We start from the raw sequence: 16,038 nt of genomic DNA on the forward strand, positions 1-16,038 counted from the left end.
CACAAAAAGTTCTGTCTTGCAGTTCTCAACCCTGGGTAGTGTTCAGGTGGATCATTTTGTTGCTGCTGTTGTCATCACAATGATTCAGGGGGTACAACTGAAAGTTTGTGTACAGAAGAGTGAACACTAAAGGCTAACGAGGGTTCTGCATAATAAAGAAGAATCCTGCTTGAAATGCTAACAACATCTTCATCTGAGAAGCCCTACAGGCAGCCAACCTCATCAGGAGAGCTGCTCCTCGGTGTTTGTTGCTCTGGAAGTGATGGGATGGAATCAGATTGGCACAGCTTGAGTCCCCCTGTCCACTCCTGAACCAAGCACAGTGACTCAGAGTGGGAAGGGGTGAAACTGCCAAGGCAGATAGTGGTGCTGAATTTCTGCTGGGCAGGCGGAGAAGCTGATGGCCATTACGTGGGTGAGAAGGGCAGTTGTGCAAGATGAGGCTGAATAGGGAGGCAGGGCTGATCACTCAGGGCCTTGTCAAAGATTCTGGATTCCTCCTGAGTGCCCTGGGAGACCACAGACAGGTTTTAAGCAGGGGAAGAGGATGGCATAATTTGTGCCAAGCTTCAGAGAATGTACACTAAATTTTAGTGGGGACATGACTGAGTGACTGAGCACATATGGGCTTCTTGCCTAGACCTTCCTCCGTGGAAGAAAGACTGTATCTCCTCTGCTTCTTTTACCTTCTCCTTTCTTCTATCTTTTTAATGAATAGATTCCATTGTCTTCTACCTAGAGATAAAGGACAAAGGCAGAATTGTGCTCTGGGAAAGCACTATTTTTTCATAGGCCTTTATCAAGTGTGGTTTTCTGATCTGCATCACATGACAAAATCTGCTTTCTGCTCTGGAGATGAGAGTTGGAAATGAGCAAGTGTTCTTATCCCAGGAAGTCATTCTTTTAATCCAATTAATTACCTAGTGGAAAATCTCTCCATCCCAGCAATGCTTCTGCTGTGATGGCCAAGTCCAGGGCATCGCCAACATATCTTTGCAAATTTCATTAGCAGTGGCTATTTCCGTTTTCTTCTAGGTCATTAATGAGTTTGTTAAATGAGGTCAGTTCCAGCACCAGCCTCTGACATGCCCTAGTGGACCTTTTGCTTCCAACCAGATGTACTTCCCATTTATCCCTGATTACGTAGTATTTTCACCCTGCCAGCAATCCATTTAGATGAGAGCATTCAAAAACAGGCCAATTTAATTTGAAGCACAACTTTTATGGAAGTAGTTGTCAAATGCATTTCTGATGCCCACATAATGTTACTGTACTCTTGTCACCTGCTCACTCTTCTGTTCTCTTTTATACTTCTTCCTATTGCTTTTTGCCAAACAAGTTTTTTCAATTGTAATAAAATGCACATAACATAAAATTTACTACCTTAGCCATTTTAAGTGTACAGTTCAGTAATGTTAAGTATATTCATACTGTTGTGCAAGTAATCCCCAGGACAATTTTATCTTGCAAAATTAAACTCTATACCCATTGAACAACCATTCTCATTTTCTCTTCCTCTAAGCCCCTGGAACCTACCACTCTACTTTCTGCTTTTACAAATTTGGTTACTCTAGATACCCTGTGTGAGTAGAATCATAGAGTATTTATCTTTTTGTGACTTACTTATTTCACTTAGCATAATGCCCTCAAGGTTCATTCACATCGAAGCATGTGTCAGAATTTCTTTCCCTTTAAGACTACATGATATTCCATTGTATATATATATATTCCATTATATACATATATTCCATTATATGTATCTACATATGTCTACACTAAATTTTGATTGTCCATACATCTGTTAATGGACACTTGGGTTGCTTCTACCTTTCAGTTAATGTGGATATTGCTGCTATGAACATGGGTGTACATTTCTTTCAATTCTTTTATTTATATACCCAGAAGTGAAATTGCAGAATCATATGGAAATTCTATTTCTAATAGAATTTTTTAGAGACTGTTATACTATTTTCCACAGGGGGTCACCATTTAACATTCCTACCAACAGTGCGCCAAATTTTCAGTTTCTCTATATCTTTCCCAGCATTTGTTATTCCTATCTTTTTGTTTTTTTTTTTTTTCAAGAGGGTATTAACTCTTTTATTGATTACACATGATAATGGATGATACACAAGCTTCATTCCCATCTATAACTTTTATCTGGTACCATAATTCAATTTAGATATATTGCATAGGATGTGCCAACAATCATTAATAACCAAAAAAAAAAAAAAAAAAAAAAAAACCTCCATGACTTTGCATGGGTGACCCTTTTAATGGTGAACTCCAGGTCACAACACAGTAACTGTCAGTTCAACTACACCAAGGTTCTGAAGACAACAGCTTCTCCACCAAGCAAGTTGTAAATAAATTTCAAATGGAACCTGGCATCACCCTGAAGGAATTCTAACTTCACACTGTTGGGGTAGTTTACCAAAATGGCTTCAGAGTAGACTAACTTTACACAGCACATTTAAAAAAAAAAAAAGACATTTATTCAGCGTCATGATCAGACTATTACATTTAGCAATCAACAGCATGGGTGCAAAAAAAAAAATCTACATTAAAACCCTTTGTTGGAATGCTTTACACTTTCCACAGAACAGAAACTAAAATAACCTGTTATACAATTAGTCACAAGTACAGTCCTCGAGTTTTTTGCCCATACACATGAGTATTGTCTAAAAGATGTCTTCTTTGTAGCAGCTAGGCCCTGCCACTACTGTGCTTGGCTGAGTTCACAAATCTGTTGTAACCTGTAGCTTCCCTGTCACTTCTCTGGCTCTCCTCTCCTGCTAAGGTTTGTTTCCTCGCAGTAATTAAAACCTTCTGCCACTGCCATAGCTACTGCTGCTGCTGGAACCACCATAGCCACCTTGGTTTCGTGGTTTGGCAAAGTATTGGCCTCCACCACCATAGGGGCCAGAACTTCTGTCTCCAAAGTTTCCTCCTTTCATGGGTCCAAAATTTGAAGATTGATTGTTGTAATTGCCAAAATCATTGTAGCTTCCGCCACCTCCAAAATTGCTTCCACTACCACCGCCAAAGCCGCCTCCGCCTCCACCGTTGTTATAGCTGTCATAGCTGCCACTCCCGCCATAGCCACTGCCCTGGTTTCCATAACCCTGTCCACCACTTCCATAGCCTCTGCTTCCTCCAGAGTAACCAGGGCCGCCTCCTCCATAACCACCGTCATTACCAAATCCATTATATCCATCCCCACTGCCACCATATCCGCCACCACCACGGCTGCCACCAAAGCCACCTCGACCACTGAAGTTTCCTCCACGACCAAAGTTGTCATTCCCACCAAAACCACCTCCACGACCACCACCAAAGTTTCCAGAACCACTTCGACCTCTCTGGCTGGATGAAGCACTAGCCATCTCTTGCTTAGACAGGGCCTTTCTCACTTCACAGTTGTGGCCATTCACAGTGTGGTATTTCTGAATGACAATTTTGTCTACAGAGTCATGGTCATCAAAGGTTACAAAAGCAAAGCCTCTCTTTTTGCCACTGCCTCGATCAGTCATGATTTCAATTACTTCAATTTTTTCATACTGTTCAAAATAATCTCTCAGGTGATGTTCTTCAGTGTCTTCTTTAATGCCACCAACAAAAATCTTTTTCACAGTTAAGTGGGCACCAGGTCTTTGAGAATCTTCTCTTGACACGGCCCTCTTTGGTTCCACAACTCTTCCATCCACCTTGTGTGGCCTTGCATTCATGGCCGCATCCACCTCCTCCACCGTGGCGTATGTGACAAACCCGAAGCCTCTGGAGCGCTTGGTGTTTGGATCCCTCATTACCACACAGTCTGTGAGCGTTCCCCATTGCTCAAAATGGCTCCTCAGACTTTCATCAGTTGTTTCAAAGCTCAATCCTCCGATGAAGAGCTTCCGCAGCTGTTCGGGCTCTTTGGGAGACTCTGATTTAGACATGACGGCAGTGGAGGCGGGGAAGTCTTCAACGATGCTTTCTCGGTGGCGTCCACGGGCAGAAAAAGGGTATTCCTATCTTTTTTACTGTACCCAACCTAATGGGTATAAAGTGATATTTCATGGTGGTTTTGGTCTTCCCAGTGGCTCAGATGGTAAAGAATCTGCCTGCAGTGCAGGAGACCTGGGCTCGATGCTAGGTTGGGAAGGTCTCCTGCAGGACGGCGTGGCAGCCCACCCCAGTATTCTTGCCTGGAGAGTCCCCATGGACAGGGGAGCCTGGTGGGATGCAGTCCTTGGGGTCGCAGTCAGACTCGACTGAGTGACTAAGCACACATCACGGTCCCTGGTGGTTCTGGTTTGCATCTCTACAATGACTAGTGATGCTGAGCACCTCTTCATAGCTTGTTAACCACTTGAATATCTTGTTTGGGGAAATATCTATCTAAGTTCTTTGCTCTTTTTTTAGTTAGGTTTTTTGTGTTGTCATAGGAGTTCTTTATATATTCTAGATATTAATCTTTTTATCATATATATGACTTGCATTTCCCTTATTCCATAAGCCACTTTTTCATTCTGTTGATTGTGTTTTTTGATGTATAGAAGTTTTAAATTCTGGCTTAATCTCCTAATGAGTTTTATGATTTTAGAAATTATCATTTTTCTTGCAGAAATTACCATTCTGTGTATTTGCCACACTTTTTTTCTCTATTATCCAATTCTGATACTTCACCTTCTTTAGGGTTAGCATTTCTGAATCATAACTGTTGGCATCAATTTCCACAATATGAAAGAAATCTTAGTAATGGCTTGAGATAAGAAAAATAAGAAGGTGGGATAGGTAGTTTGTTGCTTCATTTGGAAAAATTAAGAAGTGACCGGGGTGAGTGAACATTAACTCTAATAATGATCTTTAACACTGCATAACATTCTATGGCCAATCTTGTCTTTTTTCCAATGATCCTGCATAAAAGAAATTGTAATTCCCACTTTACAGGTGAGAAAACTGAGATTAAAGAGAGGTATCTTGTTCAGTTTCACAAACGTTACAAACATTCTTCTGTTCTGTGCAACACCTCCAAGGAGATGTTTGGAAACCCTTCTGAAAATAAGTGAATAACCTCTTACCTCATTCCTCTCATTTGAGCCTGCCCTGTGCTACAAAATTGAGACTTGCTTACCTATCAGATGCAGGCATTGTGCTGTGAACTTCACATGCCTTAGTTCATTGATCCACCTCACTGTGCAAGGCAGTCTGAGGCTCAGAGAAGTTAAAGAATTTTGCCCAAGATCACACTTCCAAAAAGTGGTAGAGCAAGAATTTGTACCAAAGCCAGCCTGATTCCAAAGCTGCTTCATCCCAAGTTTAGATCACAAAAGAGACCTTGAGTCAGAACATACTCTGCTTGCTGCTGCTGCTGCTGCTAAGTCGCTTCAGTTGTGTCCGACTCTGTGCAACCCCATAGACAGAAGCCCACCAGGCTCCCAGTCCCTGGGATTCTCCAGGCAAGAACAGTGGAGTGGGTTGCCATTTCCTTCTCCAATGCATGAAAGTGAAAATGAGAGGGAAGTCGCTCAGTCATGTCCGACTCTTAGCGACCCTATGGACTACAGCCTACCAGGCTCCTCCTTCCATGGGATTTTCCAGGCAAGAGTACTGGAGTGGGGTGCCATTGCCTTCTCCGATACTCTGCTTAAACTATCCTTATTATAAAGTACCTCAAAAGACCCTTTGTTGATCAAATTATTTTGCTTAGACTTTCAGTCCCCTTTCATTTGCTGTTTGTTTTAGAAAGGAGTTATAGTCTCAGATCTCTGCTCTGCAGTGAACTAGCTGTAAAACTGTAGATAAGTAGCAAACTCCTCTTAGCCTTGATTTTTTCATCTGAAAACTATCCATTATATCACGTACTTCATGTGGTTGACTTGAGTAGTAAATGAAATAATATATGCACAAATGCTTAGCAGATAGCCTAGCCCACGGTAAGCACTCAGTAAATTTTAGCTATTTTATTAATTTATCAAATTTAAAATACATTTTATAAACAAATTTGACCCATATAGTATATAGCATATACTATATGTCCTTCTCTTAGTCCTTCATGATTTTTCCTTGTTAAACAGAGTACATAAAAGGAGACTCACAGTGAAATCTTTTGCTGGAAAAGTTAACTACAGGTAGGTTCTGCATCAGGACTTGATATTGCTATAAGTTATTAAAAAGCCTAAGCAATGTTATAGACACACAGTACTTATTCTCTCACATAAAAAAAATCCAGAGATAGGAAATTCAGAGCTGGTATGGCAACACCATGAAGTCTTTCAGACACAGGTTCTATCTCTTTGGTTTCACTAGCGCTAGAGCATAGTCTTTAACTTCAAAGTGACCTAACGGTTCAGCGTGGTTGCAGAAGCTCAGCCATCATGCCCATATTTGAGAAAGCAGAAAGGAGGAAAAACAGAAGAACAGACAAGGCACAGCTTTCAGTTCTAAGGAGTCTTTTGGGAATCTCATATAGCACTCTCATTTGTATATCATTGGCCAGTCTTTAATCAGTACTGGCTTACTGGCTTTATGTAGCAGCAAGACAGGCTTGGAAATGTCATCTTTTAATTGGTTTCATTTCCACCCTTATTAGAATCTGGTTACTAAGAAAGAAGGGGAAAGGGATCCTGGGATGGTAATTTGCAGTCTCTGCCTCAGAGGCAAAAATTGGTGTGCATTGAGGTTTTAGAGCAACTGTATCTAGAGTTGCTCCTGAGGCTGGAGAGAGTCTGGGGAAAGGACAGACTCAGGGATCTCTGTTTATGTGTATTAGATATTGAAGTTGCATAGAAGTTTATTTTGCTAAAACTGTTCTACTGCCTACAGTAATTCTACAAACTACTATTAGAAAGCAAGGGGCTATTACCATTCATTCCAGTCCACCAGTCCAGCCCACCAGTCATACCACCAGTCCATTCAGAATAAGACTGAAGGCAGGAATATTACATAAAGGAATAGAGAGAGGCTATACCAGGATATTTGAGGTAATAAAAACTTACCTATGTGCATGTCCCTATAGCAAATTAGAGGAGCAATCATCTTGAGTTGTTGTGTTGTGCTGTGGAAGCTGTGTGAAGAAAGGTGAGATCTCTTTCCCTTATGCACATGGCTGTACCCATTTTGATGTTGGATCTGAACTCATGTTATGATTACATTGGATTTAACCTCATGTGTGCAGAACCAATTAAATGTTTTAATCAATGATTCCACTGGCCTTTCAAGTCTTATTTTGGGTAAGCAAATGTTTTGGTTTTTTAGAGGTAGATCTGCATTCAAATTTCCTGTTCCAGCAGACTCACGGGGATCGTTCTGCTGTCAGATCATGTGTTCTGATTTCTGGTACTCTGTGCTCTGCCAAAGGATTGATTCACTCTTGCCCACATGTTCCTCGGGCCTAGTGCATCAGTAGATATTTGATAAATGTTTGTTGACAGTAATTGCTACTAATTATGCAATGCAATTGAGTTTTAAAAATGCACAGGCCCTCACTTTAAAACTGTCTTCAGAATCTGTTTGGTAAGATCATGTAATAATGAGGTCAGGGTTTTTTTCCTTCAGTGGCTAAAGTTTTTTTGAAGGATGTAATATTGAGCCTTCAGATGTTGAAGTCAATTCCAAAGAAAACAGGACTTGGAGGAGGACCCAGGAGAGGGAAGCCCGCAGTGAGCACTTGCTTAACAAAATACTTGCCCTCATGCTGGGACTGGCCTTCCCACCCTCTTGATGGGTTGCTCCTCATGGGGGCCCAGGTGCTGCTGCCAGAATGATCTGAGGTCAGGACCTTCCTCCTCTCCATCAAGGTGCCTCTCTCTTAAGCCCAGTGAACATATTTGCCCTGTCTCAGTTCAGAGTTCTGACACTGCAAAAGAAACCACTGCCTGGGCCCTCTGCATGAAGATACTCCTTTTTGCATCCCTACCTCATTGGTGGCCTACTCCTTGTTTCTTTGGAGGGTCCCCTTTCTGACATCTTTCTCAGTAGCTACCAGACCTCTGGGCTTCCTTTGTCACCATATAAGACTTCCTTTGTCTTCCCCTCCTGCCACCAGACCCCCAGAAAGGAGGCTAGGCTCTTATTGCCTGACCTCAGGGAGAAGTTGGAAGTCCCAGTTTCCTCAACCTCCCCCTCCTGCCACCAGACCCCCAGAAAGGAGGTTAAGCTCTTATTGCCTGACCTCAGGGAGAAACTGGAAGCCCCAATTTCTAGTGGGCTTCCTCCCACTGGAAGCCCCAGTGGGAACTGTTGTATATACTTTCTCACAAAATCACCTTGCAAAGACCGACAGGTCTTTGGAGCACTCTGAGCCCACATGGATCTCTAGTGCCTATTCTTTGGGGAAAGTTGCACCCTGCCTCTGACTAACGTATTTTTGAAACCCACAGGGTTCAGAAGTTGAGGATTGCTTGTGTTTCTGGGACACCGTGTTATCAGGAAGGCAAGACAGTAGAAAGGGGATTAGGAAAATGGTCCTGACCATGGGCACAACTCTGTAGCTTAATTCTAAAGCCTTTGTGGTGTAAAGCAGTGCTTTGAAACCTGACTACAGGTTAGAATCTCCTGGGAGACTTCTTAAAAATGTGGCCTCTTGGTTCTCACCCTAGGATACTCTGATTCAGAGAAACTGACATGCAGACCAGACATCTGTGCTTTTGACGAGCTCCTTAGGTGATCCTGGGGCAGTCACTGGTTAGAGGATGTACACACAGAGAGCAGCCTTGTGTGAAGAGTGGTGTGCATCCATCGCAGTGTAGTGGGGGGCGTGCACTCTGGGCTGGAGAGGGCACCGAGGGCCGTTGCCATCTGCACTTGCAGAGTGTGCCTGGCTCGTCAAGGGGAAAACTGGAGGCCCCGGGGGCTGAACTTCCAAGCTAACTTAGGTTATGCAGGGAATGAGACCATCCCCAAAGGACAGAGTGGATCTGAAAGGGGTAAGCTAGAATGGACAGGAGGAAGGAGTTTTGCTAGAGCACTTGGGACGATGGAGCTGGGGATCTTTGTGGGGCTGTTGGAGGATTTTAGGACGAAAAATGGGTAAAAGGAGTTTCTGCTGTATGTTTTTCCATGTGACTGTCCCTTTAGCCATATCTTCCAGGACTTCATGAAAGACCTACTTAAGTTTTCAGGTTGTTTGGTTTGGGTTTATTTTGGATGTGACACCATGCTGGCATGTAGGCAGCCTTGTTTTTTATTCAGGTTATAGACATAAAAATACTGCCCTTGAAGGATTATGATGAGGAGTTGAAATACCCTATTTAATATCTCAGTCAAATAGTAGATGCAAAAACAAACAAACAAAAACCACAGCACAATTATTGAATTACCAGCAGTTACTGAGAGCATACATATGCCACATGGTGTGCTGGGCACCATGGAAAAGCAGAGAAATGAGGAGCCTACAGTCTGAATCAATTAACTTTTATCATAAATTTGTGCTCCAGAAAGATCTCTGACTCAGACATCATCAGACCTGACTGCATAAGCTTTGCAGAAAGTCTGTGAGAATTAGAACCACATATTTAAGAATCTGGCCAGATTCAAGAGTGTCTGAGCTGGAAAGGGCCATAAGAGCATCCATTTCATTTTCCACATTTTCCTGATGAGGACCTCAGGCCTGCAGAGAGGGAGAACTTATAACTGAGATAAATTGTTATAACTTCTATTAAGTATTTAAAGATGTGGTTATTATTTATAGAGCAACTCTAAAAGTTATGCCAATATAACTTCTTAATAGACAGAGCATGAAGTATAAAATGTCAGTGCTAAAATTTTCCTAAGGGTCCCCTGGTTCAGATTGCTTATTTTACTAATGAGGAAACTAGGGATATACTTTACTGTGTCTACTGCTGAGTCACAGCCTGTGGGTGAGTGTATCTCAGCAAGGTTTGAGGTAGGAGACTGGCAAATGATAGCACAGCAGTCTTGAGTATTTTTTTCCAGAACGGTGTTGATAAACTGCTGCTCAAATACATTTCCTTTCCTTCCTTGACTGCCTGGTTTTATTTGACCACATAGCTACAAGTCAAGTGAAATAAAGAAAGGCAAAAAATGTATAGACATAACATATGTCTATACATGGACAAAGAATATGTGTATAAGTTAGGATGCATTTAAAGACAAAGTGACATAATGCCTTACAATGGCTTAAGCAATAAAGATGTATAACTATCCTTGCAGCAAGAAATCTAGAGATAGAGGAGTCCAGATTTGATGCATAGGCTCCATTTGTCATTAGAAACTCAGGTGTGTTTTTTTTGTTTTGTTTTAATTTTCTATCCTGCCAACCTCAGTACATTGGTTTTTCTGTCCAAAGGCTGATGAGCCTAAAATAATTGTCTCAACGTTCAGCACTAGGTTTTGTGTGCTTGGTCGCTCAGTTGTGTTTGACTCTGCAACCCCATGGACTGGCCCGCCAGGGTCTTCTGTCCATGGGGATTCTTCCGGTAAGAATACTGGAGTGGACTGCCTTGCCCTCCTCCAGGAGCATCAGGTTTTATACATATTCAAAAAAGGAGAGATATAGAGGACTCTCAATTTATCTGTTTATCATGGACCAAAACTTTCCCTAGACAGGATTTCCCAAAATCCTCTGACAGGATTTTGCTGGGTCTCATGACTGGATCTGTGTCACATGTCCTCTAATTTCCAGCAAAGAAAAAAGAAGTTATTCTGCCTGGCCCAAACCAATCATAATTCCCCTCCTAGGTCTGAAGAAAGATCCTTCTTTCTTTGGGATGTTTCTTCTTTGACAATGCAAAATTCCATAAACTACAGACAAGGATAACACTGGGAAAGGAAAAAAGGTATAGCCAATTTTACACATCAAGAGATTCGTAGATCTTGAATTTTTTTTTTGGAATAATACTTTGTAAGGCTACTTTCTAGATAGATTAGTAGCTATACTCTTGAGTTTTATTTTTTTATTAATTTATTTTAATTGGAGAATAGTTGCTTTACTATATTGTGATTGCTTTTGTCATACATCAATATGAATCAGTCACAGGTATACATATGTCCCCCCCATCCTGAACCCCCTCCCACCTCCCCCCCCTCCATCCTATCTCTCTGGGTTGTCCCAGACCACCAGCTTTGGGTGCCTTGCTTCATGCATTGCACTGGTCATCTATTTTACATATGGTATTGTACATGTTTCACTGGTATTCTCTTAAATCATCCCACCCTCACCTTCTCTAGATGAGTCCAACATCTGTTCTTTACATCTCTGTCTCCTTCGCTGCCCTGAGTGTAAGATCATTGGTACCATCTTTCTAAATTCCATACATATGTGTTAATATACAGTATTTGTCTTTCTCTCTCTGACTTACTTCACTCTCTATAATAGGTTCCAGGTTCATCCACCTCATTAAAACTGACTCAAACGAGTTCCTTTTTATAGCTGAGTAATATTCCATCATGTATATGTACCATAATTTCCTTATTCATTCATCTGCTGATGGACATCTAGATTGCTTCCATGTCCGAGCTATTGTAAATAGTGCTGCAGTGAACACCGGGGTACATGTATCTCTTTCAATTCTGTTTTCTCCGAGGTGTATGCCCAGCAGTGGGATTGCTAGGTCATATGGCAGTTCTAGGGCTTCCCTGGTAGCTCAGTGGGTAAAGAATCTGCCTGCAATGCAGGAGACCCTGGTTTGATTCCTGGGTTGGGAAGATCTCCTGGAGAAGGGATAGGCTACCCACCTGGGCTTCCCTGGTGGCTCAGATGGTAAAGAATCCTCCTGCAATGTGGGAGACCTGGGTTCAATCCTTGAATTGGGAAGATCCTCTGGAAGAGGGGATGGCCACCCACTCCAGTATTCTTGCCTGGAGAATTCCTTGGACAGGGAAAGCTGGCAAGCTGCAGTCCATGGGGTCACAAAGAGTTGGACACAACTGAGTGACTAAGCACACACGCTCATGGCAGTTCAATTTCCAGTTTTTGAAGGAATCTCCGCGATGTTCTCCCTTGTGACTGTACCAGTTTGCATCCCCACCAACAGTGCAAGAGGGTTCCCTTTCCTCCACACCCTCTCCAGCATTTATTGTTTGTAGACTTTCTGATGATGGCCATTGACCAGTGTGAGATGATACCTCATGTTTTGATTTGCATTAATTTAATAATGAATGATGTTGAGCATCTTTTCATGTGTTTATTAGCCATCTGTATATCTTCCTTGGAGAAATGTCTGTTTAGTTCCTTTGCCCACTTTTTGATTGGGTTGTTTACTTTTCTGGTATTGAGCTGCTTGTATATTTTGGAGATTAATTCTTTGTCAGTTGTTTCACTTGCTATTATTTTCTCCCATTCTGAAGGCTGTCTTTTCACCTTGCTTATAGTTTCCTTTGTTGTGCAAAAGCTTTTAAGTTTAATTAGGTCTCATTTGTTTATTTTTGTTTTTATTTCCATTACTCTAGGAGGTGGGTCATAGAGGATCTTGCTATGATTTATGTCAGAGAGTGTTCTGCTTATGTTTTCCTCTGGGAGTTTTATAGTTTCTGATCTTACATTTAAGTCTTTAATCCATTTTGAGTTCATTTTTGCAAGTGGTGTTAGAGAGTATTCTAGTTTCATTTTTTTTACGCATAGTTGACCAGTTTTCCGAAAACAATTTGTTGAAGAGACTGGAGTCAGAAATCCGAGATTTAAATCTTGGCACTAGCACATATAAGCTGCCATTCAGTTGTCTCATCTGTAAATTTGGAATAGTAATACTACCTATTTCATAGTTTTGGGGGATTGTTATTATTATTATTTTGCAAATAAAGACTTGGTAATATTGTATAGTTGTTAAGTACTTGAAACTCTGTCAAGCACCTAGGAAGTTCTCAATAAACCTTGGCGGCTTTTACTTTGGAACCATTGGTTCTATACATTTAAATTATGTTTGAGTGAAAGTCACTCAGTTGTGTCCAACTCTTTGTGACCCCATGGACTATACAGTCCATGGATTCTCCAGGCCAGAATACTGGAGTGGATAACCTTTCTCTTTTCCAGGGAATCTTCCCAACCCAGGGATCTAACCCAGGTATCCCACATTGCAGGCAGATTCTTTAGCATCTGAGCCACCAGCGAAGCCCAAGAATACTGGAGTGGGTAGTCTATCTCTTCTCCAGCACATCTTTCTGATGCAGGAATTGAGCCAGGGTCTCCTGCATTGTAGGTGGATTCTTTATCAGCTGAGTTTGTCTTCTTTCAAATCAAAATTGTATAAGACTCTCCCCTATTCCCTAAGCCTGTGGCTGTATTTTTCTAAATGTAAAACAATATCTAGTATGGATGTGTCCTCTTGTTGGGTGGGGTGGGAGTGGGGCTTCTCTTCTTCAGCCAAGGAAATTCAGGCAGAATGTTGCTGGTGCATCTTTCTGATCTTCAGACCCCAGATATGCAGTTGACACCACTCTTGTGGCAGAAAGCGAAGAAGAACTAAAGAGCTTCCTGATGAAAGTAAAAGAGGAGAGTGAAAAAGCTGGCTTTTTCAACATTCAGAAAACTAAGATCATGGCATCTGGTCCCATCACTTGATGGTGAATATATGGGGAAACACTGGAAAGTGACAGACTATTTTCCTGGGCTCCAAACTCACTGCAGATGGTGACCGCAGTCATGAAATTAAAAGACGCTTGCTCCTTGGAAGAAAAGTTATGACCAACCTAGACAGTATATTTAAAAGCAGAGACATTACTTTGCTAACAAAAGTCCATATAGTTAAAGTACAGTTTTCCAGTAGTCATGTATGGATGCAAAGAAGGCAATGGCACCCCACTCCAGTATTCTTGCCTGCAGAATCCCAGGGCCAGGGGAGCCTGGTGGGCTGCCATCTCTGGGGTCGCATAGCATTGGACACGACTGAAGCGACTTAGCAGCAGCAGCAGCAGCATGTATGGATGTGAGAGCTGGACTGTAAAGAAAGCTGAGTACCAAAGAATTGATACTTTTGAACTGTGGTGTTGGAGAAGACTCTGGAGAGTTCCTTGGACAACAAGGAGATCCAATCAGTCCATCCTAAAGGAGATCAGTCCTGAATATTCATTGGAAGGACTGATACTGAAGCTGAAACTCCAGTACTTTGGCCACCTATTGTGAAGAACTGACTCATCAGTAAAGGCTCTGATGCTGGGAAGGATTGAAGGGAGGAGGAGAAGGGGACGACAGAGGATGAGATTATTGGACAGCATCACCGGCTCAATGGACATGAGTTTGAGCAAGCTCTGGGAGTTGGTGATGGACAGGGAAGCCTGGCATGCTGCAGTCCACAGTGTCAGAAAGAGTCAGACACACTGAGCTACGGAACTGAACTGAGCTAGAGTGAATCTTACTTAAAAAGCTTACTCAGGTCTAGAATCCATTTATTTGATTTCCAGTTGAATGTTTGCCTCTCAGGTCCAAACCAAAACAGCAATGCAATTTACCTTATCTACATTATATTTCTGGCTGCCAGGGTGAGATCTGGCAGTACCTCAGCTCACAGGAGGCCAGGGCACACAGCCCAATGAGTTTTCTTTCCTAGGTCCAGGAAACTGGGCAGATCTGGGAAATTTGGAAATTTTCAGAGGACTAGCAGATCATTGCCTCCATTCAGTTAGAATATTGACGGGAGGGTGTATTTATTCAGAATCCAATCACCACTGTTATATTTGTGTCCGATAGGAAGTGGAGTTGGTGTCAGAGGAAGGGCTATTGTCACTCTCATTGTTTACAAGACAATAGTTGGGAAGATCTGCTCAAGGTTCTTTTGACCATGGTGCCATTTACAGTCTTTGGCATAACTGACTGGATTTTACTGCTACTCCTCTATTTATTCCTGAGAGTCTCCCTGAGAATTCTATAAATATCCAAGATGTCCCCTGTAAGGGACTCAGTGCTAGAAATTGATGGCCTGAAGGTAGACACTTCCTATGCTGTGGGCTTTAGACTATAATGAGCAAATATTTGGCTTCCCACTGGTGGGAAAAGGAAGACTTGCCTCTCCTCACATACAGATTCCAACATGAACTCTGCTGTGTCTTATATATAGGTGTTTTTACTGACCTTGAGAAAGGTCAGAAAACTGGCAAACTTGGGTGTTGGGTGATCATTTTAGAAAATGGGAAAACCCAGGAAATACCTTTAAAATTTTTTCCTGTATATTCTTCCTTGATTTCTCCTCTTTTTAGTTTAATTTTTCTACTATTTATCTTTTTCCTTTCTGTTCAGATCAGTTCAGTTGCATAGTTGTGCTCAACTCTTTGTGATCCCGTGAACTGCAGCACATCAGGTTTCCCTGTCCATCACCAACTCCTGAAGCTTGCTCAAACTCATGTCCATTGAGTCAGTGATGCCATCCAACCATCTCATCCTCTGTTGTCCCCTTCTCCTTCCACCTTCAATCTTTACCAGCATCAGGGTCTTTTCAAATGAATCAGTTCTTCACATAAGGTGGCCAAAGTATTGGAGTTTCAGCTTCAACATCAGTCCTTCCAATGAATATTCAGGAATGATTTCCTTTAGGATGGACTGGTTGGATCTGCTTGCAGTCCAAGGGACTCTCAAGAGTCTTCTCCAACACCACAGTTCAAAAGCATCAATTCTTCAGCGCTCAGCTTTCTTTATAGTCCAACTCTCACATCCATTCATGACTACTGGGAAAACCATAGCTTTGACTAAACAGACCTTTGATGGCAAAGTAATGTCTCTGCTTTTTATACGCTTTCTAGGTTGGTCATAACTTTTCTTCCAAGGAGCAAGTGTCTTTTAATTTCATGGCTGCAGTCACTATCTGCAGTGATTTTGGAGCCCCCCAAAATAAAGTCTCTGACTGTTTCCACTGTTTCCCCATCTATTTGTTTTGAAGTGATGGGACCATGACCTTAGTTTTCTGAATGTTGAGTTTTAAGCCAACTTTTTCACTCTCCTCTTTCACTTTCATCAAGAGGCTCTTTAATTCTTTGCTTTCTGCCATAAAGGTGGTATCATCTGCATACCTGAGGTTATTGATATTTCTCCTGGCAATCTTGATTCCAGCTTGTGCTTCATCCAGCTCAGTATTTCTCATGATGTACTCTGCATATAAGTTAAAT

The 16,038-nt window shown here is 41.9% G+C and overlaps 1 protein-coding gene across 1 annotated transcript; it reads right to left on the reverse strand.

The window, feature by feature from the left end:
- Positions 1-2,086: 2,086 nt before the first annotated feature.
- Positions 2,087-3,988, reverse strand: LOC133050890 (heterogeneous nuclear ribonucleoprotein A1-like). Its single transcript, XM_061135184.1, has one exon. The coding sequence runs from the start codon at positions 3,939-3,941 to the stop codon at positions 2,820-2,822; it is 1,122 nt and encodes a 373-aa protein (XP_060991167.1). The 5' UTR covers positions 3,942-3,988; the 3' UTR covers positions 2,087-2,819.
- Between the last annotated feature and the right edge of the window lie 12,050 nt (positions 3,989-16,038).

This window comes from Dama dama, chromosome 33, assembly GCF_033118175.1.
Source record: "Dama dama isolate Ldn47 chromosome 33, ASM3311817v1, whole genome shotgun sequence".
In the NCBI taxonomy this organism is placed as follows: domain Eukaryota; kingdom Metazoa; phylum Chordata; class Mammalia; order Artiodactyla; family Cervidae; genus Dama; species Dama dama.

Bases quoted from the DNA above. Each gene is read 5' to 3' on its own strand.
- LOC133050890 (XM_061135184.1), bottom strand. From the start codon at position 3,941: ATGTCTAAATCAGAGTCTCCCAAAGAGCCCGAACAGCTGCGGAAGCTC.